The following is a 27250-nucleotide window of genomic DNA, read 5'->3' as shown; positions in this document are numbered from 1 at the left end:
TTAAAAAAGTAATTAATACAATTCAAAATTTGTTTACTTTCAATTCAATTACAGGAATTTTGCTTTGATTAAACTGGTAATTGAATCAATAATTTTGTAATTAAACATTTTTTTCAAATTCAAATAAATAGAGGTGATACTTTTTTCTACAAAGAAAACAAAAATATCAACTATATTTTGTTTTTCAGATAAAGAATAAACAAATTTAATTGAATTTGAAAAAAAAAATGTTTAATTAAAAAATTAATTGATTCAATTAATTCTTAATTGATAATGCTAGGAGTAATAATAATAATAATAGTCACCAGCCCTTAAGGTAAAAAAATAATTGATCCAATTACAAATTTTAATTGTTTCAATTGCAATTGAATTTTGCTATGCACAAAAAAAATATTTTTGTCTTCAACCACGAAATTAATTGATCCAATTAATTTTTAATTGAAATATCTTCAATCTCAGAATTGATAGTATCAAAATAAAAAAATTAATTGATCCAATTAATTTTTAATTGAAATATCTTCAATCACAGAAATGATAGTATCAAAATAAAAAATTAATTGATACTATTAATTTTTGTGATTGAGTTTTGTTTCAATTAAAAAATTTGTTGAATCAATTTTTAATTGAAAAATTTTTAAAATTCAATTAAGAATTTAATTGGAAAAATTTTCATGATTTTTTTCTGTGTGATTAAACAATTAATGAAAATCGATTTTTGAACATTTTTTTTTTCAATTCAATTAAATTTGTTTCTATCCAGAAAAATATCAAAAGATTTATTCAATTATTTTTTTTTGGTCGAAACAAAATTCAATTGCAATAACTGCTGGAATCAAATAAATTTTCAATTGGAACAATTTTTTTTTTTATTTAATTAATGCCCGTGATTGAGTCTGTGATTACACAGAAAAAAATTCACGAAAAGTTTTCCAATTAAAGTCTTAATTGAGTTTTAAAAAATATTCAATTATAAATTTTTGCCTCAACAAATTTTTTAATTGTAACAAAAATCAATCACAAAAACTAATAGTATCAATTAATTTTTTAATTGGACCAGTTAATTTTTTAAGTAACACTATCATTTCTGTGATTGAAGACATTTCAATTAAAAAAATTAATTGGATCAATTAATTTCGTGGTTGAATCAGAAAAAAAAAACTTTTTTGTGTGTAAAGTAATTTCTTCAATTAATTTCGTGTTTCAAATCAAAATATATTTTTTTCTTTGTGTGTGTGTGTGTGTAATAATTAAAAAATCTAATGTATGAGTATTTAATAAAAATATTGCCAACTTTTTTTTCTTCTTAATTATAATTGTGTTTTTGCATAAAGTTTAGAATAGTTTTATGTCTATTACATTGTTTCGATATAAAGATTTTCAATTTCTTCTTTTTTAGGCTGCTTTCCTTTTTTTTTTGTTTTTTTGCTTAAATAATTTGGCTTCATTGTGAAATATTAACTACTAATCTTGTATATATACACAGTACACAACAAATGTAACGATTTATTTATATTAAAAAAAAGGAAACAAATAATTTATATATATATGTAAAAAATAATAATAATAATAAACAAGATCACACTCATACCTATAGGTAAGGGCGGAGGAGGGGGCGAGGAAGATTATTTTTATACATATATTTATATGCATGTGTTTGGGTGTGTTGGGGTTGGGAAACGGGTGTATGTACAATTTTTTTGTTTTTTTAGTTGTTTGCTTTAGACATTTTGAATTTAACCTATGACTTAAAATATCAACAAATGATGAAATAGAGATGCATAGTTGTTGTTGTTTTGTAAGCGGCGCAGGGGGAGTCTCTTCTCCACCCCAAGCTTTGCCATTTAGCCAGAGATGATTAATGGTGATGATGATGATGATTATGAAAACGGGATATTCCCGTCTTTAGATGTTGTAAACATAACCTAAATCATTAACGTAATCATCATCGTCATCATCATCATCTAACTTCACAATCCTTGGGCAATGATAAGAGACCACTGCCACCACCACTGCCACTGTTGTTATTGTTACTACTGCTGCCACCACCACTGCTGCTATTTGTATTACTGCTATTGTTGCTATTTGTATTGTGGTGATTATTACTATTGCTATTGGCATTTTGATTGGCGGCTGTTGCACTCATCATTGAATTGGAATTGGAATTGCTGAGATGTGTATGACTACTGAGGGCCGATGATTGGCTATTGCTGTTATCATTACAATGTGTATTAACTCCTCCTGTCATCATCATACCGCCATGCTGTTGCTGCTGATGATGATGATGATGATGCAACATTGGTGTGGGCGTGACCATAGGGGATCTTATTATGTCTACATTGCAGGGCACGGCAGGCTCATGCAAAGAACTTGCCGTATTCGAAGAGTCTATAACCAGACATGGTGAGGGTGTACTTGAGTCTTTGGGTGTATCCGATTCGGTTCTGACCATTAGCGAGGCGGGTGGTTCATTGCTATAGTGACTATAGGTTGCCACATGCGGAGAATTCATACTGGCACTGGCATTTGCATCTTCTGCAAACTTGGCATAGTCCGTACTACTGATATTGGGTACGACAACAGAAATTGGTCTTAATCCCGCCGAACTAGCATTCGAATTGGTGTTGGTATTTAGCTCTTCTGTAGGAGTGATTGATACATTTTTCTTTCCCTTCTTACGCTTCTTATCGCCTATGACATAGCCACCTCCATCCGAAACTCGAGCTAACTTCAAGCGTATAGGAGCTGCCGCTGCTGGAGGTTCTTCCAATGCTGCTGTGGTAACGGCGGTAGCGGGCGATGACAGACTAGTATCCGTGGCCGTTGATTCGGCCTTACGTTTATTAATGCGCAAAATTAATTTCGGAGGATCACCAGGTGAAGCACTTATAGGCTGTTCAATTAGGGTTGTTGTCATGCTGTTACTGTTGAGGCCACCATACATTAGACTTGAATTGTCTTCGCCATCCCTATTTTTATGGCGTTTCTTTTCCTTCTTGTCTTTCTTTGGCTTTGATGATTTAGGTTTTTTGGTTGGTGGCAAAGGACTTACATCGACAAAGGATTTGCTTGGCCCCACATTTGTTACAGTGGTCGAGCGTCTGGTTCTCTCCTCATCATCACCTCCAAATTCCTGCATTACTTGATCGCGATAATTCATAGAGTCTCGCATTAGGTCTTCCAGAGTTGGGGTAAAATTGGATGTCAAACGTTTCTTGGGAGGACACGCCACGGATCTGCGGGATACTTCATAGCTATTGAATGTGGTCTCACAGCTTCCTACTGTAGTGGTGGCACTAGCATTGCCATCTGTGAAGCCACGAATTTTGATTTTCAGTTTAGGAGCTGGCTCATCCTCAGCCCCCTCAAGAGTTTTACTGCGACCCCTACGTTTTCCCGCACTGCCAGCAGCTCCAGTTTTACCACTATTCTCTGTGCTACCCGATGAACAAGCACTGCGCCTACGACCATCTGTACCCGCACTTAAGGTCATAGCACCGCTCTCACTATCACCACCAGCAATCGAATCCAATGACCGTAGCTCACGACTAGAATTTTTCTTAAATCTCTTGCTGGAAGAACTTGTTCCCGCAGTTACTTCGGATACATATTCATCTACTTCGCTACATACACTATCCGTTTTACGTGTAACTTCCAAAGAATTGGACATAAGGCTTGAATCTGTAGGTGGTAGACCACATGACGAGTCATCGCCATAATTGTCCTTTTGAACCACATACAGACTGAGCAGTTCCTTTTTGCGCATTCGACGAGAATTTGTGCCACTACCACTTACCGATGCATTAATGACAGTACTGGCCGACACCATGGATTGGACGTTGCCTAAATTTGATTGCACCACTGTGGATGAGTGAGTCAAGGTACTTGAACTGTTATACATGTCTGGATAGGCTAGGGGACCTTTGATTTTAAGCTTCAGCTGATTACGAGCATCCGACAGCGAGGCCTTTGTAGTCAAGGTTGTATCGGAATCGATAGAAACATCTTCGGATGTTGTTTCCATGGATGTTTGCAAATCCGTTACAAGTTCAGCCGAACAGATGGTGGTTGTTGTTGTCGATGTGAGATTTGTTGTTGAGGTCGCCGTAGTACTACTGCTACTCAATTCTAGACCAGCTACTGCAGGGCCAGATGATTTAGCTTGTACGGTAACGTCACTGTAGGTATTGTTTATGAGACTTGGGTTGGAGGTTGTGGCGGTTGCTAACGGTGCCACTGCCTCGACGGTATTTGTGACTGGTGGTATTGGTGAACTGCTAGTTGTGGATGCTGTTGTCACCGCATTTGTCAATGTAGTTGTGGTGGAGGCTACTGTTGATACTTGTTTGCTGGCTGACAACGAGCTAGATGATCCCGTTGCTCTCAAAGACGATTGGAATTCCCTCTCCACATCTTCATCGAATTCGGCCAGTGTCTGATCAGCCGTACCAGAATCGAAAGCTCCAAGCAAATTATTATTGTAGGCTTCCTGAGATGCACTGGAATGTTGTGGTTCAAATCCAAGATTGTATGTACGCATATCCACAGGTCCCGGCAACATGGGCTGCACAATTGAGTGTAAATTGGAAGTGGTATTCTTTAGGGGATTGTTACAATTCACCAGAGACTCGGTGGCTGATGCTGCCGCCACTGAAGCAGCACTTGCTTGCACAGATGTTGAAGTATTTCCACTCGATGAGAGGGAATTGTTACCACCTCTAACCTTGCAAGATGCAGCACTATAGTTGGGACTACGATATTTCTGGTGGTCACTGTTGTGGGAAATGCGACTATCAATGGACCGTCTTCGATTACGTAACGACTGTAAGTTTTCCATGCCTGGCGTGGCCATCTCCTCCTCATAACTAAACTCAAATGGTGTGCCCACAAGATTATCGGCACTCACATACTCGGTCATGGGAAGCGGCAGATTTATAATGGAGTTGGCTACACTGGCGCCTCTTCCACGACCTCGGCCTCTACCTCTACCGCGAGAACCAGCTCCAGTGCCACGAGGTGCCCTCTGTCTTGGTTTACCGGCTAGTGTATGTGTTAAAGGATCATATTTGCTGGTTGCCTTGGTCGATGTCATATTTGGAGAATACTCATTAAGTGAGGCGGTGGCGGCGGCGGCATGTTGCTGATGCAATTGTTTACTCAACAATTCCATTTGACGAGGCGACTTGCCTGGAGATTTGTGCTGAACAATTTGGGGAGATTTGTGCGAATTTCTTAACTGCTGCGTTTGCGATTGATTATAGCGGGCCGATGAACGGCTACCCTTTGAAGGTGATTCCTTGGTGGGTGTTGTTGTGACCTGTTGCTGTTGTTGTTGGTTAGGAGGCATAATCGTATCGGCCGAACAACTATTCATATGCAAATTGTTAAATGGTACTCCTCCAGGGGTGGCATTATTCGGCGATGTTAAATTGAACTGTGATGGTGTCGGCTGCTGTTGCTGCTGTGCTTGTTGTTGGTTTTGCATAGGAGGTTGATGTTGACACGGAGAATTATGATCGACGATTAGACTACCAGGTCCACCGGATACTCCTACAATGGCCGCTGTTAAAGCTAAATTGTGTGTGGAAGACGTAAATGCTGCTCCGCCATATTGACCAGCCGAGGTGTTTGTACCACCAACGCCCATGGTTGGCCCGGAGTTCGTGGTATTGTATGGATCTGTTGGTCGTGACTGTTGCTGCTGGGTACTTGAGTTAGAGCCTGCATTTACTTGAGTACCCATACCCGTTCCAGCGGGATACATTACTCCAGTAGCACCACCGGCACTTTGTGCACTTGACGGTCCAAAAGGCATTTGATCCATGCTACCCATGGCTGCAGCTGCTGCTGCAGCTGCCTCATGAAATAATCCCACCGAGCCATTATATTGTTGGGAGGACGGCGTACCCTGCTGTTGTTGTAAACGAGTAGGGGTGGGAGGCTGTTGTTGATGTTGCGGGGTAGCCGTTTGACTAGTGGGTGTAGTAGGCGTTGAATTGTAGCCCTGTTGACCATACATCATGGTGCCATTCATCAAAGGCGACTGTTGTTGTTGCTGCTGCTGCTGCTGCTGCGATTGTGTTTGCATTGCATGTTGTTGTTGCTGTTGCTGGAAATTAGCTGCTATGGCAAAATTGTTAATGGAATTGAAGAAGCTATTCTTGCAATTCGGCGATGTTGTTACACTCTGTAGACTATTTATGCCACTATTGCCGCTCATGACATTCTGACCCATACTATGCTGTTGCTGCTGCTGCTGCATATGTGGACTTTGTTGCACATGTGTCATTTGATGCTGGCCAGCAGTTTGTTGTTGCGTTGGCGTCGTGGGTCCTTGTAAATCAAGTGATGGGGCTTGATCATTTGACTCGGACACGGAACTTGGTGAAGTTGATCTTCGCGCTGCAATCAAGTCATTTTCGTTCCATATGCGATTACCTTGCATTGTGTAGGGCGACTGCATGCGTGTGTTCTCATCAAAGTCACAGTCCACAACCAATTTGTTGCTTCCCACCGAAGCTGAGCTCGTAAAGTCCAGAGTTTCCTTGGATGCCGATGCAGCTGCATGTAAATCGACAAAATCTGGTGTTGTCCCAGCCGTTAGTGAACCACTGGAAGACATTTTACTGCCACCATGTTGCTGTTGCTTTTGGCCAAAACTATCTATGCCCAGGGCCTTGCTTAATGAACTTGTGGCTGATGCCTGGCTGGCCAATTCTTTTTGGATCAGCGATGTCAGTTCGGCCACATTCGAAGGTTGTTGTTGTTGTTGTGTTGGTGTATGGGCCTGCTGGCTATAATTTGAGGTGGGTGTTGTTCCTGGTTGCGGATGAAGATGGGTGGGAGTGTGTTGTTGCATAGGCGATATTGGCATTTGTGCTGCTGTCTGGTGCTGCTGCGTTGGGGTTCTTTGCATACTATGCCCCCCACCACTACCCTCAAGATAATTCAGGGCTTCTGTGGGTAATTGCGACAGTTGATTGGAAGCATTAGATGCTACATCGGTCGTAGTATTAGTGTGGCTAAGCCTTCCAAAGATGCTGGTTAAAACACAGGAGTTCTTGTTGGGAGATAAAACATTAGACGCAACAGGGGCTACATTATGGGGCGATGATCCAACCACCATGCTATTGCTTGTGGCCGTATCGGAACCATGTCCACTATTATTTGACTCCAGAGCAGACAAGGCATTTTCCTTCTGCACATGGATAATATCCTCAGGATCAGCAGCATTGTGGAAAGGAAACACTGAGGGTATAGCTGGCGTTGGCGGCGGCATCAGAAGATCTGGTTCCTTGGATTCATCGCGGCTGCGTTTGCCCTTACGCAATCTTCCTATGATATACATGTCAGCCTCTTGTTGTGCCAGATCCTTGCCCATTTGATTTTCGCTACGCAAGAGGCTACTTAAGCTTTCAGCTTGTTGAGCCAAATCGTGACTACTAAAGGGCGAGTCTCGCATAAGCAAATCGTTGGCAAAATCTAAATGTTGCTGCTTCTCCTGATGTTTCTTATTGGCATTGTCCTCTAGATCGAGTATTGTATCCACAATTGGATGATGTCCACTCTCCAGAGCAGAGGAAATTTGAGTATTAAGGGAGGTGGTGGTAGTCGAATTATTGATTGGATGCAAACCATCTCGAGATGATTGTTGAACCAATGAGGCCGCAGCAGGAGCAGAGGGTGGTTGAGATTCCTTTAAGATGGGGTCGACGACACTGCTGATATCTGGCATTAGATTGGACTTTGTGGCACTTTCCATGGGCGAGGCTTCGGCCGAACAGGGAACGGTACTTACTTCCGTCGCTGGTGCAATTACCGCAGTAGCTGTCTCCGGCGCTTGAGGAGTCTTCATTCCCTCCGAATTCGAATTGGAATCAAGATCAATTATTTCTGGAGGCTCTGGAGCTATTACGGCAACAGCAGGTGATGATGAAGATGCCGAATTGGCCGCAGCCAATTCCCGTTTACGTTCCTCTTCAAGAGCTTTTACAAGTTCCATTTCATTCAGCAAATGCTGTGTATGATGGGTGTGTTCTTCCTCGGCCGAAATGGGTGGACTGCCAGGTCGAGTTCTTCGTCGTCTGTTGCGCGATTTGCGTGACCTTTTGGTTTTCTCCTCGTCACTTGCATTGGAGAGATCATCCTCATCGTCTTCGTCATCCGTTGAAGAAGGTGTTGATGGAACTGGAGAGGCGGGTATTGGTGCAGCAGGAGGACGATCATCAATATCTATTAGAATCTCGTCAATTTTAGCCGGAGAACGTTCAGTTTCTGGTAATGCTGTATTTATGGGAGCAGTTGTCAATTCCTCATCGATATCCATTGGTACTTCAGTACACTCTTCAACTACCGTACTAGACTTTTCAGCGGAGGCAGATATGTCTTTTGTCTGAGTGTCATCTTGTGCTTTGGAAGCTTTGTGCTCTTCTGGTTTCAATTCATCCGTTCTGTGTGGAACAATGTCATCTATCGTTTTCTTTTCTTCTCCAATAATTTCCACATCGTGATCTTGACTGCTTGCGGATTCTTTTTCATCTAATATCTCCTTAGATTGCTCAATGGACTCCAATGCCGTGGCAGACTGCTCCTCATGAGTCTCTGGTAATTTTGCAGCAAGATCCTGTGCGACATCTTCAGCCAACGATTTATTTTCTATGACAGGTATAGGACTAGGCGATACATTTGATTTGGTTGGTGATGGATCCTGGTGGATATTCGGCATTTCCCTTTGCTCCGTTTCCGTCAAATCAACCGACAACTTCTTGGCTTCTTGTGAAAGCTTAAGTGCTCGTTCCTCGATTAGAGCCGATTTCCTTCGTGTTTGAATTGTCGATCTATTTGCGTCTGCCATGTCATCACTAGTGGCAGTGCTACTAGTACTTGTGCTGCTGGTATTTCGTCTAAGCTGCTTTTGCGGTGATACCTTGGGCGATTTGGATAGGGTAGGTGGTGGTGGTGGGGCCTCCGGTTGTGGTTGTGTTACGGCTATTGACTGGCGATTATCCTCGGACTTTCGCTGATTTCGTTTAGAGGCTGGTGCAGGAATTTGTCGTTTTCTCTCCTCTTCCTTTTCTGGTTCAGGCTCACTTGCCTCATCGTCATCAGACGATGAAGAGGAATAACTGCTATCGCTATTGCTTGAACTGTCTTCGCTTCCATCGGAAGATGAGGATGAGGAACTGGAATCACTAGCCGAACTAGAGGTGACTGAAGCTTTTCTCTTCTTATCCACGGGACCTGATCGTTTGGGAGTTGTAGTTGCAGCACCAGAGGCCAGCGACGTGGCCACATCATCTTTTGATCTTCGCCGATTGCTAGTTGTAGGAGTTTTCGTTCCAGCTGCCGTTGTTGTCGCATCCGCTAATGGAATTGCCTCAGTATCTGAAGCTGGAACTGCAACTTTATTAGGAACTGGTGTCAAAACTGAAAGTGGAGCAGCAGGAAGAGGAGGAGGAACTGTTTCAATGCATACAGGTGATTTTGATGGCGATGTTTTGCCTGTATCTGAGGATGATTGAACGGAACTTTCCAATGCACCGGGCGTAGCTACATCCTTCGATACCATGGGAACTGTTTTTGTTTCCTGTTGTTTGTCCCTGTCTTTGGATGATGAATGTGTCGTATCACGCATCGACATACGTCTTGTGGGTAATGACTTAACACCACGACCTTCAGGTGTTTTCATTTTGAGCTCCTTCTCATTATTACTTGATCGATCCTTTTCATCTGCCGTTGAGGGCGCCATATCTGAGGGTGTAACTAAAGGTTTATTGCTATTCTTTAGCTGCTCGGCAGCTTTTTTGGCCGCCTGTCTTTGAGGTACATAGGCCACCAAAATATTAGATTTTGCCGCATCATTTATGGATGAGCTGGACTTTGGAAGGGTTGTGACTTCTGCAGAGACAGTTGAGGAAGATTGTGGGTGGTTTACTAACTTCTCATTAGGAGATACTTTGGAGCTGCTATTCAAATCACTTGATGACGATGTAGATGACGACAAAGAGGTTGATGACTTTTTTGTTTCTGCTTCACCAGCTACAACTGCCGTTTGGTCAGATTTATTTCGACTTGAATTAGAGCTCGATTGGTTTGATGGCGTTTGACTAGTGGTGGTGTTGATATTTACTGCGTCCAGATTCTCCTTAACACTCTTTGGAGGTCGTCCTCGCTTATTGGCACTAGGTTTTTCATTATTGGATTCGGAACTCTTAGCACCACTGCGCGGTTTCTCCGACTTCTCATCGTTTTTGGAGGAATTGTCTCTTTGTTTGGCACTAACATCGCGGCTTTTGGTTTCGCCATTATCCTTTTGCAATGAACTTGACGTATTGGAGGATGACAATGATGGTGCCGCAGCCAGTCCAGTGGAACGCATATTTTCCGAAGCCTTTTTGGCGGCTTGCCTTTGTGGCACCACCATCAAGTCAGCAGGGAATTTCAGCTGTTTCTCCAGATCGGAATTGGTATTGGCACCTCCTCCGCCACTTCTTCTACTGGAGGAGTCCGAGGAAGACTTCTCTTTATTCTTCGACATGGATGAGTTTGCTGGCGCCTTGCCCTGCTTGGAAGAAACGTCTTTTGGAACTTTGCTACTACATGTCTGCTGCTGCAACGTGAATTCCTTCATGGCCGCTTTAGTCCGTATGGTTTGTTGATTCTGTGAGTCACTAACATTACTCTCTGCAGTTCGTTCTTCCTCCTTGTCCTTGGCATCGGAATCTATAGAACTATCATCGGAATCCGAATAAATTTCATTGATTGCTGTTTTACGCCTTACTGCTGCTGCTTCGCCACCTCCTATGCTGTCAATCTTCTGGCTTGGATCTAATGAAGAACTATTTGTTAACTTCCTATTTTTCTTATTGGGTATCAGTTCAAGACTCTCATCACTTGATGAGGATATATCGTCCTCCAAATGTCGTTGAGCTGATATTTGAGATACAGGCTTGTTGGCTTGGCCACCAGTGGATGATTGGTTTGTCTTTGAATGTTGTTGTGGTTGCGGTTGTTGTTGTTGTTGCTGCTGCTGCGATTGCTTGTTGACAGGTACTTGCGATTTAGTTTTCTTTAGCGATGCTTCATTTTCCTCCATTTCCTCGATATCGCTGGAACTGGAAAGCACTGTTGTTGTGATTTCATCAGATTTCATGCGATTGAGTTTAGCTGATTTGGGGGTGGTGGCTGTGGCATTCGTTTCCGTTACCGTTGGCTCTGTCGCTGTGCTTTTCCTACGCTGTTTGGCCCTCATTTCCAGAGTTCGGGAATAGCTTTCTCTCTTCGTTGGAACAACCTTTTTGGGTGAAGCTTTTCCACCTGATTTTGGCAATTTTTCATCACTAGAAGACGACGATGCTGATTCTGTGGAGCTTGAGCCACTTTCTGTTTCGGAACTACTTCCACTTCCTGACGATGAGCCATTGTCCGAAGATGAATCTTCATCGTCCGATGAAGAACTCCCGGAAGAACTCGAACTGTCATCGGAACTTTTCGAAGACTGTTTTGTTGTTTTAGGTGGAGTTTTTGTAGTGCTAGTGCGAGCAGGCCTTGTTGTTGTCGTCGCCGTCGTCGTCGTTGTTGATGATATAGCTGCACTAGTTGCCGTCGACGTTCCCGCCGCTGTTGATCCTGGTTTGGTCACTTTGTCAATGCCTATTGAACTACGCCTTCTCGTTGAACTAAGTGAGGAGTTCATTTTATTCTGTTGTGGTGTCAAACTATCGCCAACACCAGAAGAATTTGCATTCGCCGACGTCGCCTCTACTTGTTTGGCCATTGTAACTGCACCATTATTTACACGCTTGTTTGCCGGAGACTTACCTGTAGATATCGCCGTTGCATTATTCGTAGATGCTGAGGCTGAAGTCGATTGTTGCGATGCAGAATTGCTACCTGACTTACTAAGTCGTTTTGTAGGCGATGTGGAAGCCCTACTACTTTGCGACTTGCTTGAAGTTTTTGGTCCATTTTTATTGTTGGCATTGCCTAGTAGTTTTTCCAATATAAATTCTAGACTTTGGTACTGTGATTGTTTGCTCTTGTCACACGATGAGTAAAAGCGATCATAAAGTGTTGGTCCATCATTGGCATAAATGACGGCATTCTTAAAGTGCTCATCATCGTTTTGGTCTTCAGTCCGTTGATTGTGGTCTTCGGTAAGCACAGAGATTTGCTTATAGAAAACCTGCTCGCGCAGTTTAAATAAGGAACGTGACAATTTCTCTCGCCTACTGACCATATAGCAAAGATTTCGAACACGCTCCAAGTCTTGTCTAAGATGGACAACCAATTTGTGATTCTCGAGATCCTGTTGCTCTTGTTTTCGCGCTATCATTTCAACATCTTCGGATTTGGGAGGTATAAGAGCACGATTATTACGAGATTTCCTTTTCAGTTTCCAATAATTGTAAATGGCTTCGATGGCATCGTCATCCACATCAAATAGATGACAACTAATGTCTTTGATATTGACATGTTTGTCGAATTCCGATTCGACCTCCTGTAAAAAATAAGACGTAGAAAAAACAATAAATTAATAGAATCGTCTAGGACATTTGATGGAAAATGTTTGAATGTATTTACCTGTAAACGACGAGCTCGAACCTGATTCCGTTCCTCAGAAGTCATATCTGATTTGCGACTCTTTCGCCGCCGGCAGTCATCATCTTCGGTACCGGAACCACCATTGCTATTGCCCAATTTATTTTTACAATTGCCACTGCTAGAACTTTTGTTGGCTTCTTTTTTGCCCTTGCTTACACTATGCTTTTGACAGTAGGAACGCAATTTGACACCATCCTCAGCATTGCCCTCCTCGATAATGGCCCTCATTTCAAGGCCATGTTGGAAGGCACATGTCACATGATATGCTGTCTTACAAGTCTTCACCGAGCATTGTATACAGGCACCAACTCTCCCGCGACACAATACACATACCAAGGACCAACGACTTTGTGGAATGCTGGATATTTTCGTAATCGGTTCCATACGGTCAACGCATCCAATACTGACTTCTGGTATCCATAGGGCACAGGAAACATGAGCCCAATGTTTTCCCGACTTCGTTGATTTCATTGCACCACCCTTGTTCGGACATAATACACAGTCCGGTTTAATTCCCATCGAACATGTTCGACATAGCCATTGACCTAAATTGAGAAAATCGTATAAATCGTTTTCACCATACAATAGGGAAATTGCCAATAACATACCCGATGGGATGGTTGTAATACCATAACAAGCTTGATGCACACAAATATTGCAGTTATCACAGAAAACCATTTCATTAGCTTCCTCCGAATCAGGAGATCGACACACATCGCATATGACATTTTCATCATATTCAATGCCTAGACCCTCTTCATTTTTCAATATAACCTGAATTTGTTCCCAACAGCGTACCTGTAAAAGATTTAATTCAATGGTCAGGTTCAAGTTCTCTAATGTGGGCGTAGTGTGTTTTTTTTTATATCTTACCTCTAACTCTTCGATAACACGTTCGAATTGTGTTTCACTTATGGCAAAGGGAGCACCATATTGTGCACGATCAGCGTTGTATAGTCTAAGCCATGATTCATCGACCTGATCAATATCATATGCGCAGGAATTTTCTGCTAAAGCGACCACATTTGTAAGACAATGTAACTCCGGTGAGTATGTATCATCTTTGGTTATGCGCAGGAAGCGATTTTTTGGACTAGAATGGAAAAAAAATTAAGGGAGGGACAGACATTAGACTTTTTTTTCATAAATAAATAAAAAAAATAAATGGGAATTTCTTAAAAAAGAATAAAATATTTATTTGTTTATAGGTTCTGAGTAAGATCGAGCCTAGGCTGAATTGATTTACTTCAAATTTTCATATGGTCAAACTAGGATACCTCTCTAGTACTAGGGTTACTTGCCTCAATTTTTGAAACATCATTTGAAAGATATATATATACTCTTGAAATGAAGAGAGAAATCGAAACAAATTTTGGCTACTTCAGTTTTTTGGTATTTGGAAAGGAAAATCAACATCCCTAAGCAACTTTTTTATTACGCCGTAGTGAAAGACTTACTGGTTATTTATGTTTATTCTATGGTAGGCTATTCTGTTGAAATAGTTTATTGGATTTTTTAAAACTTTACGAAGACATTAGAAGGGGGTGGTACCCTGATAAAAAAATTCGTTTCTCAATATACTTTCATTTAGTTGACCGTGGCGACCATGCCCTAAAAATACCGTATTTCATTGTATGATATCTGAATTTCAACTTTATGGTAATTATGATTTCCAACTTTCTTGGTAACTACAAAATTATAAAATACAGTAAAGTTGTAATTGAAATTTCTTCAATCATGGAAATGACAATACTAATCACCAATGCCAATTAGAGAATAAAGCAGTACCTCTTGGGTTGCTATCGTAGTTGTCATCCAAATCACCATCTTGTTGATAGACAACCTCCACCCAGGAATGTAAGGGTTGATCTTCACTTTCTAGAACCCGAGATCCAGCGTTATAAAAGAGAGCCTCTAGATCAGGCAGCATACCCGACAGGTCTGAAGAAGATTCATGAGGATACTGTAGCTGAAGCGGTGAGAAGCTACAAGGTTAATCCTGTTCTCGGAGTCCGACCGCCGCCCATAGCACCGTAGGAGAGAGACCTCCCGCGGCAGACCAGGGTAATTTTGGCCCAACTAAGATCAGGCCAGTGCAGCCGCCTCAATTCCTACTTATCAGTGATTGATAGCAGCGTAGCTGACGTGTATCCCATCTGTAATCAAGGACCACATGCCACTCGTCACCTTTTCGCTTGCCCAGCTAAGCCTACCCATCTCACCACCAGATCACTCTGGACACACGCCATCCTTATCGCAGAGTTCCTTGATCTGGCTACTAGTTGAACTACACAAGCATAGGTTAGGTTAGGTTAGGTTAGGTGGCAGTCCGATGTATCAGGCTCACTTAGACCAGTCAGTCCATTGTGATACCACATTGGTGAACTTCTCTCTTATCACTGAGTGCTACCCGATTCCATGTTAAGCTCAATGACAAGGGACCTCCTTTTTATAGCCGAGTCCGAACGGCGTTCCACATTGCAGTGAAACCACTTAGAGAAGCTTTGAAACCCTCAGAAATGTCACCAGCATTACTGAGGTGGGATAATCCACTGCTGAAAAACTTTTTGGTGTTCGGTGAAGCAGGAATCGTACCCACGACCTTGTGTATGCAAGGCGGACATGCTAACCATTGCACCACGGTGGCTCCCTACACAAGCATAGATCAAAATGGATGAAACTACATTAAAAGCTGTTACAACAACAACAACAGATAATGAAGTCGCCGAGTCGCTCCGCCAACTATTTCTGACTATTCAATGCCGCTGCCGTCGTCGTATCACGACTGAAATGTTCTCGACTTAACAAAGCTTCAAATTGTCACCTATTTCCTGACGAGAAATGCAATCCTTCACTCAAACTAATTTAATGCAACGATTATATAATAATTTTGTAAAAATCATGCACAACAAATATGAACAAAATGATAAATTTGATTTTATCATTTTGGTTGTACGATTAATCTCACAGTGGTTGAATAAGTGAATTAATGAATATAAGCAGTTTACGTCAGGCCGACGTCATCGGTGGCAAAAATTTAGTGTCAGCCACCGACGACAAAATGGGTCGGCTTCATTTTATTTATTTATTTATTTTTATTTTCATCATGTAATTTGAAGCCACATAGCGGCCAATTTATATAAATTACAACGGACTACTAACTATGAATAAGGGAGCCACCGTGGTGCAATGGTTAGCATGCCCGCCTTGCATACACAAGGTCGTGGGCTCGATTCCTGCTTCGACCGAACACCAAAAAGTTTTTCAGCGGTGGATTATCCCACCTCAGTAATGCTGGTGACATTTCTGAGGGTTTCAAAACTTCTCTAAGTCGTTTCACTGCAATGTGGAACGCCGTTCGGACTCGGCTATAAATAGGAGGTCATTGAGCTTAACATGGAATCGGGCAGCAGTCAGTGATAAGAGAGAAGTTCACCAATGTGGTATCACAATGGGCTGAATAGTCTAAGTGAGCCTGATACATCGGGCTGCCACCTAACCTAACCTAACCTAACTATGAATAAAGTACAATTCAAGTTATGACAATGTGAGAACATATGCGTGTATATAATAAATATAAATATGTATAATAAGCATAAGCGTAGGAAGGCCTCTGGGGAGGGGGCTTAGACCCCCCCAGAAAAAATTTAGCCCCCCCCAGAATTTGAAAACCTATTTACGATTTTACATTTTTATAAAAATTAAACAAGTATATACAACCGCACAAAGTTCCGCTAAAGACTTTCATGCACAATCGAATTACTTGGGTTGTGGTAGCAGTTGCCGATGGCAATGTTTGAAGTCTGATATTTATGAAATAGAGCTGTGATTGAACTTATGGTTTAGTTGAATAACTAACAGCCTGTTTCTGTATGTCGAACGAGTTCAATCGATCGACTGAAATGCATAGAAACAGCGGTTTTTTGGTTATAAATTCAGCTGTTTGTTTCCATTTTAGTCGATCGACAGAGCTCATTCGACCTACAGAAACAGGCTGTAAAGCTCCTTTATTATATTGTTTAGTCTGGTTTAGTCATCTTAATTAAAAAATAGTAATTGGTATTAAAACTATTCTTTCATAAATTAATATCTTAATAATGCTGCAAAAAAGCGTCGCCAAAAAAGAAGTGAACATGTTCTTTTGGGTCCGGAAAATGTTCTTTGGGTTCTTTGGGTCCTATATTTATAAAGACCTCGAGCTTGAAGAAACAATAATTTATAATAATTTTTATATTTTTTATGATTTTTAATGCATTCTAACGCTTGTTTGAATATTTTCAAAAATTATCGATTTTTGAATAATTTTTTATTTATTCTTACTCTTTTTTTAAACTATTTGAAAACAGAAAACAAAAATTACGTATTAAAATATGAAAAAACGGAAGTAAAAAACGTCCTGTGTAGTTAATATAATTAACTTCTTTGTGAGGACATTTTTGGAAGTGCTTTTAAAGGTGTGCCTTTAAAACAAATCCCAATTTTTTTGCTGGGAAAAGTGTGGAACTACTTTTAGTTGCTTTATTATATATTATTTTGATGTCTATTTTTTTATTCTTTTTTATGAAATAAAAAAATAATTGAACCTTTAAGTTCAGTCTATACATTTTTAGCTAGGGGGGCTATAGCCCCCCCTAGAAAAATTGTCTAGCTACGCTAATGATAATAAGATAGTATAAAAATAAATTAATTAATAATATGAAAATGACAAAACATTTTAGTTTCCCAATATAATTAAAAGAAGACAAAATAAGAACAAAAATTCAAAAATTAATTGTTTCATTTAAAATTTTAAATATTATAATTTTTTCATAACTTATAACAGTATCTTGTCGTGTTTTTTGTTTCCAATAAAAATTATAATGTATTTTATTCAAATAGACGAAGCCCCTGAAGAAGACAACAAGAAATTGTCGAAACGTTGGGCAGAATGTAATAAAACTTGTTTTTATTTACAAAACTACATTGGTCCAATTAGCTTAAAAACTGAACTGAATATCACTGGATTTCTGGCCAAATATAAGATATAAATTAAAGGGTGATTCTTTTGAGGTTAGGATTTTCATGCATTAGTATTTGACAGATCACGTGGGATTTCAGACATGGTGTCAAAGAGAAAGATGCTCAGTATGCTTTGACATTTCATCATGAATAGACTTACTAACGAGCCACAACGTCGAATTTTCAGTGAATGGGCCCTAGAAAAGTTGGCAGAAAATCCGCTTTTTTATCGACAAATTTTGTTCAGCGATGAGGCTCATTTCTGGTTGAATGGCTACGTAAATAAGCAAAATTGCCGCATTTGGAGTGAAGAGCAACCAGAAGCCGTTCAAGAACTGCCCATGCATCCCGAAAAATGCACTGTTTGGTGTGGTTTGTACGCTGGTGGAATCATTGGACCGTATTTTTTCAAAGATGCTGTTGGACGCAACGTTACGGTGAATGGCGATCGCTATCGTTCGATGCTAACAAACTTTTTGTTGCCAAAAATGGAAGAACTGAACTTGGTTGACATGTGGTTTCAACAAGATGGCGCTACATGCCACACAGCTCGCGATTCTATGGCCATTTTGAGGGAAAACTTCGGAGAACAATTCATCTCAAGAAATGGACCGGTAAGTTGGCCACCAAGATCATGCGATTTGACGCCTTTAGACTATTTTTTGTGGGGCTACGTCAAGTCTAAAGTCTACAGAAATAAGCCAGCAACTATTCCAGCTTTGGAAGACAACATTTCCGAAGAAATTCGGGCTATTCCGGCCGAAATGCTCGAAAAAGTTGCCCAAAATTGGACTTTCCGAATGGACCACCTAAGACGCAGCCGCGGTCAACATTTAAATGAAATTATCTTCAAAAAGTAAATGTCATGGACCAATCTAACGTTTTAAATAAAGAACCGATGAGATTTTGCAAATTTTATGCGTTTTTTTTTAAAAAAAAGTTATCAAGCTCTTAACAAATCACCCTTTATAATTTTTTAATTGAATAGATTTTGAATTTAATTAAAAAAAAAAAATATATTGGTAATATTTCATTCTATGATTTATTTTATGGGAACCTCATTGACATAATTTTAATATTTTGATTAGAGAAAAGACATTCCGGTCCACACTATTTGGAAATCAATACAACAGAGAGGACTCTTTTTAATCAGGGAAATTAAAATTTATCAATACCACATTCAATGCAATTTACATTAGGCGTAAGTGTATTGGAGACAGAAAAAGTACCGCGCTAAAACAATGTTGTGTTCGACTGTAAATAAAATTTAGGTTAAAGTGACAGCCCGATTTAGTTTCAGTCCATTGTTATAAATGAAATTTAATATCCGTATGCGAGAAGAGCTCTAGCTTATATATCTACTTTAGTACAATTTGTCGTATTAGTCCTAGCTTTGACCAAGATATTGATTTCTTGATTTGGAACAATCTGTAATGTATGTATCTGTTTTGTCGAAAACGCCTATTTGCGGAGTTTTCATCATTACTTATATTCGATTTGGTATGGTATCCAAATATAAAGAATTCTGTAACATCAATTCAATACTAGTCCTACTAAGTTAATCTAACACTAAGACCCATAATAATTGTAATCATCATGATAACGATGAGCTTCTCTCTATTAAGATTTTGCATTGGCGTTTCGGAAATAAATTTCAAAACCAAAAACACAATTTGGGAAACTAGAAGAGTAACAGGTTGGCTGATAAGTCCCCGGTCTGACGCATAGATAGTGTCGCTAGCTAGTATTAAATGCATATTATTTTTATATAGTACCAACCTTCAAATGATTCGTGTCAAAATTTAACGTCTGTAAGTCAATTAGTTTGTGAGATAGAGCGTCTTTTGTGAAGCAACTTTTGTTATTGTGAAAAACAAAATGGAAAAAAGGAATTTCTGTTTTCATAAAATACTGTTTTCTGAAGGGAAAAAATACGGTGGAAGCAAAAACTTGGCTTGATAACGAGTTTCTGGACTCTGCCCCAGGGAATTCAACAATAATTGATTGGTATGCAAAATTCAAGCGTGGTGAAATGAGCACAGAGGACGGTGAACGCAGTGGACGCCCGAAAGAGATGGTTACCGACGAAAACATAAAAAAAATCCACAAAATGATTTTGAATGACCGTAAAATGAAGTTGATCGATATAGCAGAGGCCTTAAAGATATCAAAGGAACGTATTGGTCATATCATTCATCAATATTTGGATATGCGGAAGCTCTGCGCAAAATGGGTGCCGCGCGAGCCCACATTTGACCAAAAACAACAACGTGTTGATGATTCTGAGCGGTGTTTGCAGCTGTTAACTCGTAATACACTCGAGTTTTTCCGTCGATATGTGACAATGGATGAAACATGGCTCCATCACTACACTCCTGAGTCCAATCGACAGTCGGCTGAGTGGACAGCGACCGGTGAACCGTCTCCGAAGCGTGGAAAGACTCAAAAGTCCGCTGGCAAAGTAATGGCCTCTTATTTTTGGGATGCGCATGGAATAATTTTTATCGATTATCTTCAGAAGGGAAAAACCATCAACAGTGACTATTATATGGCGTTATTGGAGCGTTTGAAGGTCGAAATCGCTGCAAAACGGCCCCATATGAAGCAGAAAAAAGTGTTGTTCCACCAAGACAACGCACCGTGCCACAAGTCATTGAGAACGATGGCAAAAATTCATGAATTGGGCTTCGAATTGCTTCCCCACCCACCGTATTCTCCAGATCTAGCCCCAACGCAACTTTTTCTTGTTCTCAGACCTCAAAAGGATGCTCGCAGGGAAAAAATGTTGCTGCAATGAAGAGGTGATTGCCGAAACTGAGGCCTATTATGAGGCAAAACCGAAGGAGTACTACCAAAATGGTATCAAAAAATTGGAAGGTCGTTATAATCGTTGTATCGCTCTTGAATGGAACTATGTTGAATAATAAAAACGAATTTTGACAAAAAAATGTGTTTTTCTTTGTTAGACCGGGGACTTATCAGCCAACCTGTTATGTTCCAGTATACATCTCATACACAAAGGTAAACTCTTCCGGATAGCGTATACATACGAAAAATGACTATCAAAATATAAAAAAAAAATCACAAAAAAAAATTTTACAATTAAACTCTTAATTGAAAAAAAATCGATTAAAATTTGATTCAACAGATTTTTTAATTGAAACAAAAATCAATCAAAAAATTAATAGTATAAAATAATTTTTTTATTGACTTTCAAATAATTTATTAATTGATACTATCATTTCTGTGATTGAAGCCATTTCAATTAAAAATTTATTGGATCAATTAATTTCGTGATTGAAGATAAAACACATTTTTTGTTACCCAGCATTTGTGGCAATCCACAAACTACAGGTGCATTCGAAGAAGTTCGAAACATTGTTGCAACAGTCAGAGTTAGCTGAAACCATATATCCTACATATTCATAAGCCTATAGCCCGTTTAACGGAGACCCTAAAACACTCCCTGGGACACACGAACATAAACAAAAGTACCCCCAGTTTTTCAACGACGACTTCGATATTTCTCTTGCAATGTCGTGCACCAGTTGTGTACAATTTTTAAAAGGTCAGCAACATTCCTCAATTTTTTCCGTTTCAGAAGAATTATGGATTTATGGAATTGTTTTCTACAAAATTATAGAAAATTGTACTGTTACGATATATTTAACAAGAAACTGTGTTCTTCAAAGGGACACAAACCACAACCATAATGGTAGAAACTAAAATCATGAAGGGTTCTTTGAAGCAGTGGCATGTAGTGCCCGGATATGTAGGAGCGACAAGTCACTTTGTCCACAGTAAAAAGCGAACATTTGAACTTTTACACAATTTCTCAGAGAAAATTGTAAGGAAGGAAATTCAGAATTTATGGTTCGAGTTATGAATAATTCTTAAGTAACTGTTGAAATTAACCAATACCATATTTCAACTCGAGGATGTATTTCCTCCTACAATGCCTTCACGATTTTTTTTTGTATACTTACAGTTTAAAATCATGGGCGGGTGGCACTATAGGTTCAGTCAGCACTTCAACATATGGTTCAGGCAGAGAATCTGGATTAACCGGCACTTGTACGCCACGTTCCCATTCTTGTTTCCATTGATCGTTCACAACTAAATATTCATAGTTGGCCAATTGTTCAGAGTCGGGTAGTTTCATTGCGCTTATGAGATCCTTGCTGTAAATATGAAATGGCATACACCCGGACACAAATTTTGGTTTAATATCGACCAGTGTAAAACTTTTTGTAATGTATGTTTCTTACCGATAAAGTTCTGCAGGCGCTTCTGTTGAACTACGATTATATATACTTGACATTTTAATATCCGAAACGGATCTTGCTTGCCAAGCTGCTGCCGATGATGAGGAACACCCAACTTGCATGCCACCGCCACCTGCTTTGGAACTAGTGGAACACATAGCGGTTTCTTCATTTGCATTACCAGCAGTTAACGATAATGAACCATGTGGTTGGGGATTATTATCGGTATCTTGATGTTGCGGTGTTATATTGTTAGTTGTAGTTGTATTGCTTGAGATTAATGAACTTGTGCAACTAGTGCCGCCAGTACCACTAACGCCATAGGCAGGATTATAGGGAGGATTAAGACCGGGACCGGGTCCAACAACGCTAACGCTGGCATTGCTACTATTTGTACCAGCCAGTCCAAGACCACTTCCACTCCCACCACATCCTCCTCCTCCTCCTCCTCCTCCACCACCCCCACTACCATTGGGTGGCCTACCTTTACGCCTCTTGGTGGGTGGAGGCTGCGGCTCAACGTCGAGCCTTGGATGATGCAAGTGATTGCCGCGCTTACCTCTTTGTGACATAGTATTTCCTTGGGTTTTAGAAGCAACGGCAAACACATGTATTTTAGATTTTAGTCGTAGTTTTCACGTTAGATGCTATACAGTATATTTTTGCTTTGGAGTTAGCAAAAATACCGACCAATTAGTTGTCTAATTTGGGTTAACCAATTTGTGGTCGTTTTTGTTTTTGCAATTTTCTCCTTCTCTTCAGTTTGCAGCGATATTGCAAAAATCGCTAATGCTGTGATTATTTATTTATCAATAAATTTCTGAAATGAGAAAATAGGGGACATGAATAAAATGTGATTTATTGGAAATGCAAAGTGAAGAAGTACTTACTACATGTTTGCTAAAGGATTGCTCGTAAGTTCTCATCTTTTAAGGCTGTTGGCGATAAAGACAAATGGATCTATCGCAACTCAAAGCCAGCCAGAAACTTCCGTGGAACATTTGCAAACAATCGAATGGTTTGTAATGGAATCTAAGTAAGCAGGTTGTAGAGGCCTTTGGCCCGTAATTTTCCACTAAGTTTTCCTTACGCTCTAAACAATTGATAACATAGATGGGGCTAACTGTTGTTCATTGATGATGCAGGAATTGATGAGTATTAAAGCGATCAGCTCCCACTTAGGTGGTTGTTTCCTAAACGGCGGCTGCAATTTGCAATTGTGCGCAAAGGGTGTGCTTTAGATTCTAAAAATATTTATGTGGTTGGTTAATCGTTTAACGAAGGTATGTAGTATTGCTTCTTCTGTGACACCACCAAACAAAAAAAAAACAAGAAAGAGCAATTCCTTTTGGATTATAGCAATGGGATTAATGTTTTTCCTAAATTATTTGTTAATATTGTGTGGGGTGAGGGCGAGAAGGTGATAGTTTGTTAAAGGCGACTTTGCCGTCGTCGTTTTTTTTTTATTTCAACGTTTCTTAATTGTTGTATTTTTAAACAGCACTTTCTTTTCTATTGTTTCTTGTATGTGTCGTTTCTTTTCTTGCTCTTTTTGCTTTGCAATTTCCGCCTTCCTTCTTCTGTGCACTAATATTCATCGTTGTCCATTCCCACAAATGATTTTTGTGTGTATATTTCGTGTTGTACTTTTAATTTGTACGCGGCGCTAGCACACACCATGAATGTTACTGTCATTCACTATCAAACTCACTTCGCGCACACACACACACTTTTATTATCGTTCATTCACAATAGCCCTTTGACTGACCGTAGTTGTTGTCGTAGTGTAATTTTCGCATTTGCTTCTTTCGTTTTGTTTATAGATATGGAATTTTCTTTAGTTTTTCTTCTTTGTTGTTGTTTTTATTGTAATATTGTAATATATTGGACCTAATTATTAGAAAACATTTAAAAGAAATTAGTACGCAATAATTGTACATGTTAATATTATTGGGAAAACAACGATCAACTCGTATGAAGAAGAAGTATCAAAAGTCCAAGTATTTTGACGTTTCTTTTGTTCACTTCTTCTTGTTTTTTTGTATTCGCCGTCATTTGTATTTATTCGCCTCAAGATTCACTCACTTTACCAACGAGTTCAAGTAGCGCAGCCCCATGATTAAATACAAAAAAAAAGAGAGGAATTTGGGGAAAATTATATTTTATAGTATCTCCAAATGGAATTTCATCATGATATTTTTATTTCCAATATAATTTCTATTATATAAAGAACTCTAAAAATAAACCTATTTGGCTTTGTATCTTTCCATCTAAAGCCTGTAGTTAATAATAAGCAAACCTATGAACCACCAACTCTCATTCTCTTTCCCCCTTTTTGCATACAAAGCAACGACAACAACAGAACAAACACTGCCCATTAACATGAACTACTATGTAAGGTCCATACATGATCCCCACACATGGATCCTTAAGTCAAATTACAAATAAATAACTTAACAGCAGTAACAACTACAACACAACACTAAAAAGAAACAACCCCACATATATCCCATGCATTCAGATGAAAACAAAATTTTTTCTCATCTTTTTTTGGTTTTTTCGCCGCGAAGTGAATTCACAACATTCGGGGAAAAATCAATGCAAAAATCATAATGTGTTTTTGGGTAGTGCACAAAACAAGTAAACAAGTCAATGTAAATTACTTCCTCATACGGCAATTTGTGTAGAAGATCTGTTGATGATTAATGAAAATATACTGTTGGGCCATATAGAATCCATCGTTTGTATTTGTGGTAAGGAGAGGGAAAGGTAGAAATTCTGTTTTTATTGGAGATGTCGTCTTAGAAATTCCCGCCATATGATTTTTTAACAACAAATACAAATGTAAAATTTTGTTCTTTTACTTTTTTTTTTTTGCTTTTTAAACTATCGCTCTCTTTATTTTGTTGTTTTCACTTTGTATGGTGAGGTTTTATTGTGCAGCGGGAAAACAAGAATAATGCACAAAAACACATACATTATGACTATTGGTCACTGGATGGTTTGGTTGGGGCACCGAGAATTACGAAGGCATCGCGATGCTGATGATAAATTAAAAAGATTATATACATTTTGTTGTTACTGCTACTACTAGTACTGGCTTCTTGTTAGCCAAACTCAATTCAATCACTCACTCACTCACGTCTTCTCGCAAGTGCGCCACCACCTCTCTTCCGATTCTGTCTTACAAACACACATACGACCAAAACTACAGAGTGATTCTACCAGACAAACTTATGAGGGAGAAGAACAACGAAGAGACGATAGTCCACGGAACACACATATCATTGGTATCCCCCTCTTGCTATTGACCACTTCAAAATCGTTCAATTTGTGTTTTTTCTTCGTTTTTTTTTTTCTTTTATTATTATACCGCACAGCTTATTTTCTTCACAGTAATATTAATGTAGTATTCTTTTTTCCATGTGGAATATAAAATTTCCATTGTGTGGTTTTTCACAAATGCATTTGAATTTTTGTGTAATTACTTTAGGTTTGATCTTTTATGCATTATTCTTTTTATCATCGAGGTTTCTTTACATTTTTTCTTTCTAGCCATTACCACTGAAAGACACACAGGGAAAACTTTGCCGCCGTAATTCTTAAGGTTTTGCTGTTAATAAACCGTAAATTTAATATATTTTATCACTAGGGCATTCAGAATTTTGTTGTTCTTTCGTTTTTTTCATGAAAAATTTATTAATTTTCACTTTTAAAACACTTTTCTTGTTTAATATTTACAAGACGTCTTTGCAGTCGTCGCCATTATTAATTTTTGACTCCATTTTGATTTCGCCGCAAAAGCAATTCGCTTTAAAATTATATTCAAATCACAATTGTGACAGTGTTGCATGTGGTATATGAAATGTTATTGTGAATTGATGGTACCTATACATGATAGGATTTACCAAAAAATATTTCATTAATTAATGTCGCAACAACGCAAGGAATCTATTTCAAAAACTACATTGACCTGAAAGTAAAACTGAAAACAACGACTCACTTTAAATAGACAAAATGCTTATTGTTTCTAAGAATATTTCTGTGCTGGAATGTACACCAACTTTTTATACCCTCCACCATAGGATGGGGGTATATTAACTTTGTCAATCCATTTGTAACACATCGAAATATTGCTCTAAGACCCCGTGAAGTATATATATTCTGGGTCGTGGTGAAATTCTGAGTCGATCTGAGCATGTCCGTCCGTCTGTCTGTTGAAATCACGTTAACTTCCGAACGAAACAAGCTATCGACTTGAAACTTGGCACAAGTAGTTCTTATTGATGTAGGTCGGATGGTATTGCAAATGGGCCATATCGGTCCACTTTTACGTATAGCCCCCATATAAACGGACCCCCGAATTTGGCTTGCGAGGCCTCTAAGAGAAGCAAATTTCATCCGATCCGGCTGAAATTTGGTACATGGTGTTAGTATATGTTCTCTAACAACCATGCAAAAATTGGTCCATATCGGTCCATAATAATATAGCCCCCATATAAACCGATCCCCCGATTTGGCTTGCGGAGCCTCTAAGAGAAGCAAATTTCATCCGATCCGGCTGAAATTTGGTACATAGTATTAGTATAGGGTATCTAACAACCATGCAAAAATTGGTCCATATCGGTCCATAATTATATATAGCCCCATATAAACCGATCCCCGATTTGGCTTGCGGAGCCTCTAAGAGAAGCAAATTTCATCCGATCCGGCTGAAATTTGGTACATGGTGTTAGTATAGGGTCTCTAACAACCATTTGGTTGTTGGTACATGGTGTTAGTATAGGGTCTCTAACAACCATGCAAAAATTGGTTCACATCGGTCCATAATTATATATAGCCCCCATATAAACCGATCCCCCCATTTGGCTTGCGGAGCCTTTAAGAGAAGCAAATTTCATCCGATCCGGCTGAAATTTGGTACATGGTGTTAGTATATGGTCTCTAACGACCATGCAAAAATTGGTTCATATCGGTCCATAATTATATATAGCCCCCATATAAACCGATCACCAGATTTGACCTCCGGAGCACCTTGGAAGAGCAAAATTCTTCCCATTCGGTTGAAATTTGGTACGTGATGTTAGTATAGGGTATCCAACAACCATGCAGGAGTTGGTTCCTATCAATCCATAATAATATATAGCTCCGATATAAACCGATCACCAGATTTGACCTCCGGTGCCTTTTGGAGAAGCAAAATTCATCCGATCTGGTTGAAATTTGGTACGTGGTGGTAGCATATGATATTTAACAACCATGTGCGTTGAATTTTGTGGATGACAGTCTTTCGTAGAAGTTTCTACTCAATCCATGGTGGAGAGAAAAACAAATTCGTTGCCTCAACCGAATTATTTGCCAACCGAAAGCAGATGGTTCCATCAATT

The 27250-nt window shown here is 39.4% G+C and overlaps 1 protein-coding gene across 3 annotated transcripts; it reads right to left on the bottom strand.

Moving 5' to 3' along the window:
- Window positions 1–1262: 1262 nt before the first annotated feature.
- Window positions 1263–25618, bottom strand: rno (PHD finger protein rhinoceros). Of its 3 annotated transcripts, none has more exons than XM_075308502.1 (8): window positions 25352–25618; window positions 22754–23753; window positions 21867–22683; window positions 21585–21779; window positions 13474–13693; window positions 13209–13398; window positions 12580–13145; window positions 1263–12496 (listed from the first exon to the last, which is right to left on the bottom strand). In XM_075308502.1, the coding sequence occupies exons 3-8, from the start codon at window positions 22433–22435 to the stop codon at window positions 1958–1960; spliced, it is 12279 nt and encodes a 4092-aa protein (XP_075164617.1). In that variant the 5' UTR covers window positions 22436–22683; window positions 22754–23753; window positions 25352–25618; the 3' UTR covers window positions 1263–1957. The 3 variants fall into 3 exon arrangements, with proteins under 3 accessions (XP_075164617.1, XP_075164619.1, XP_075164618.1); XM_075308504.1 differs by having other exon boundaries at window positions 25404–25618; XM_075308503.1 differs by having other exon boundaries at window positions 25426–25618.
- Window positions 25619–27250: the final 1632 nt, after the last annotated feature.

This window comes from Haematobia irritans, chromosome 4, assembly GCF_050003625.1.
Source record: "Haematobia irritans isolate KBUSLIRL chromosome 4, ASM5000362v1, whole genome shotgun sequence".
Taxonomy (NCBI): Eukaryota; Metazoa; Arthropoda; class Insecta; order Diptera; family Muscidae; genus Haematobia; species Haematobia irritans.
Note: the sequence above shows the minus strand (reverse complement) of the source record. Positions and strands in the feature narration are given on the sequence as shown.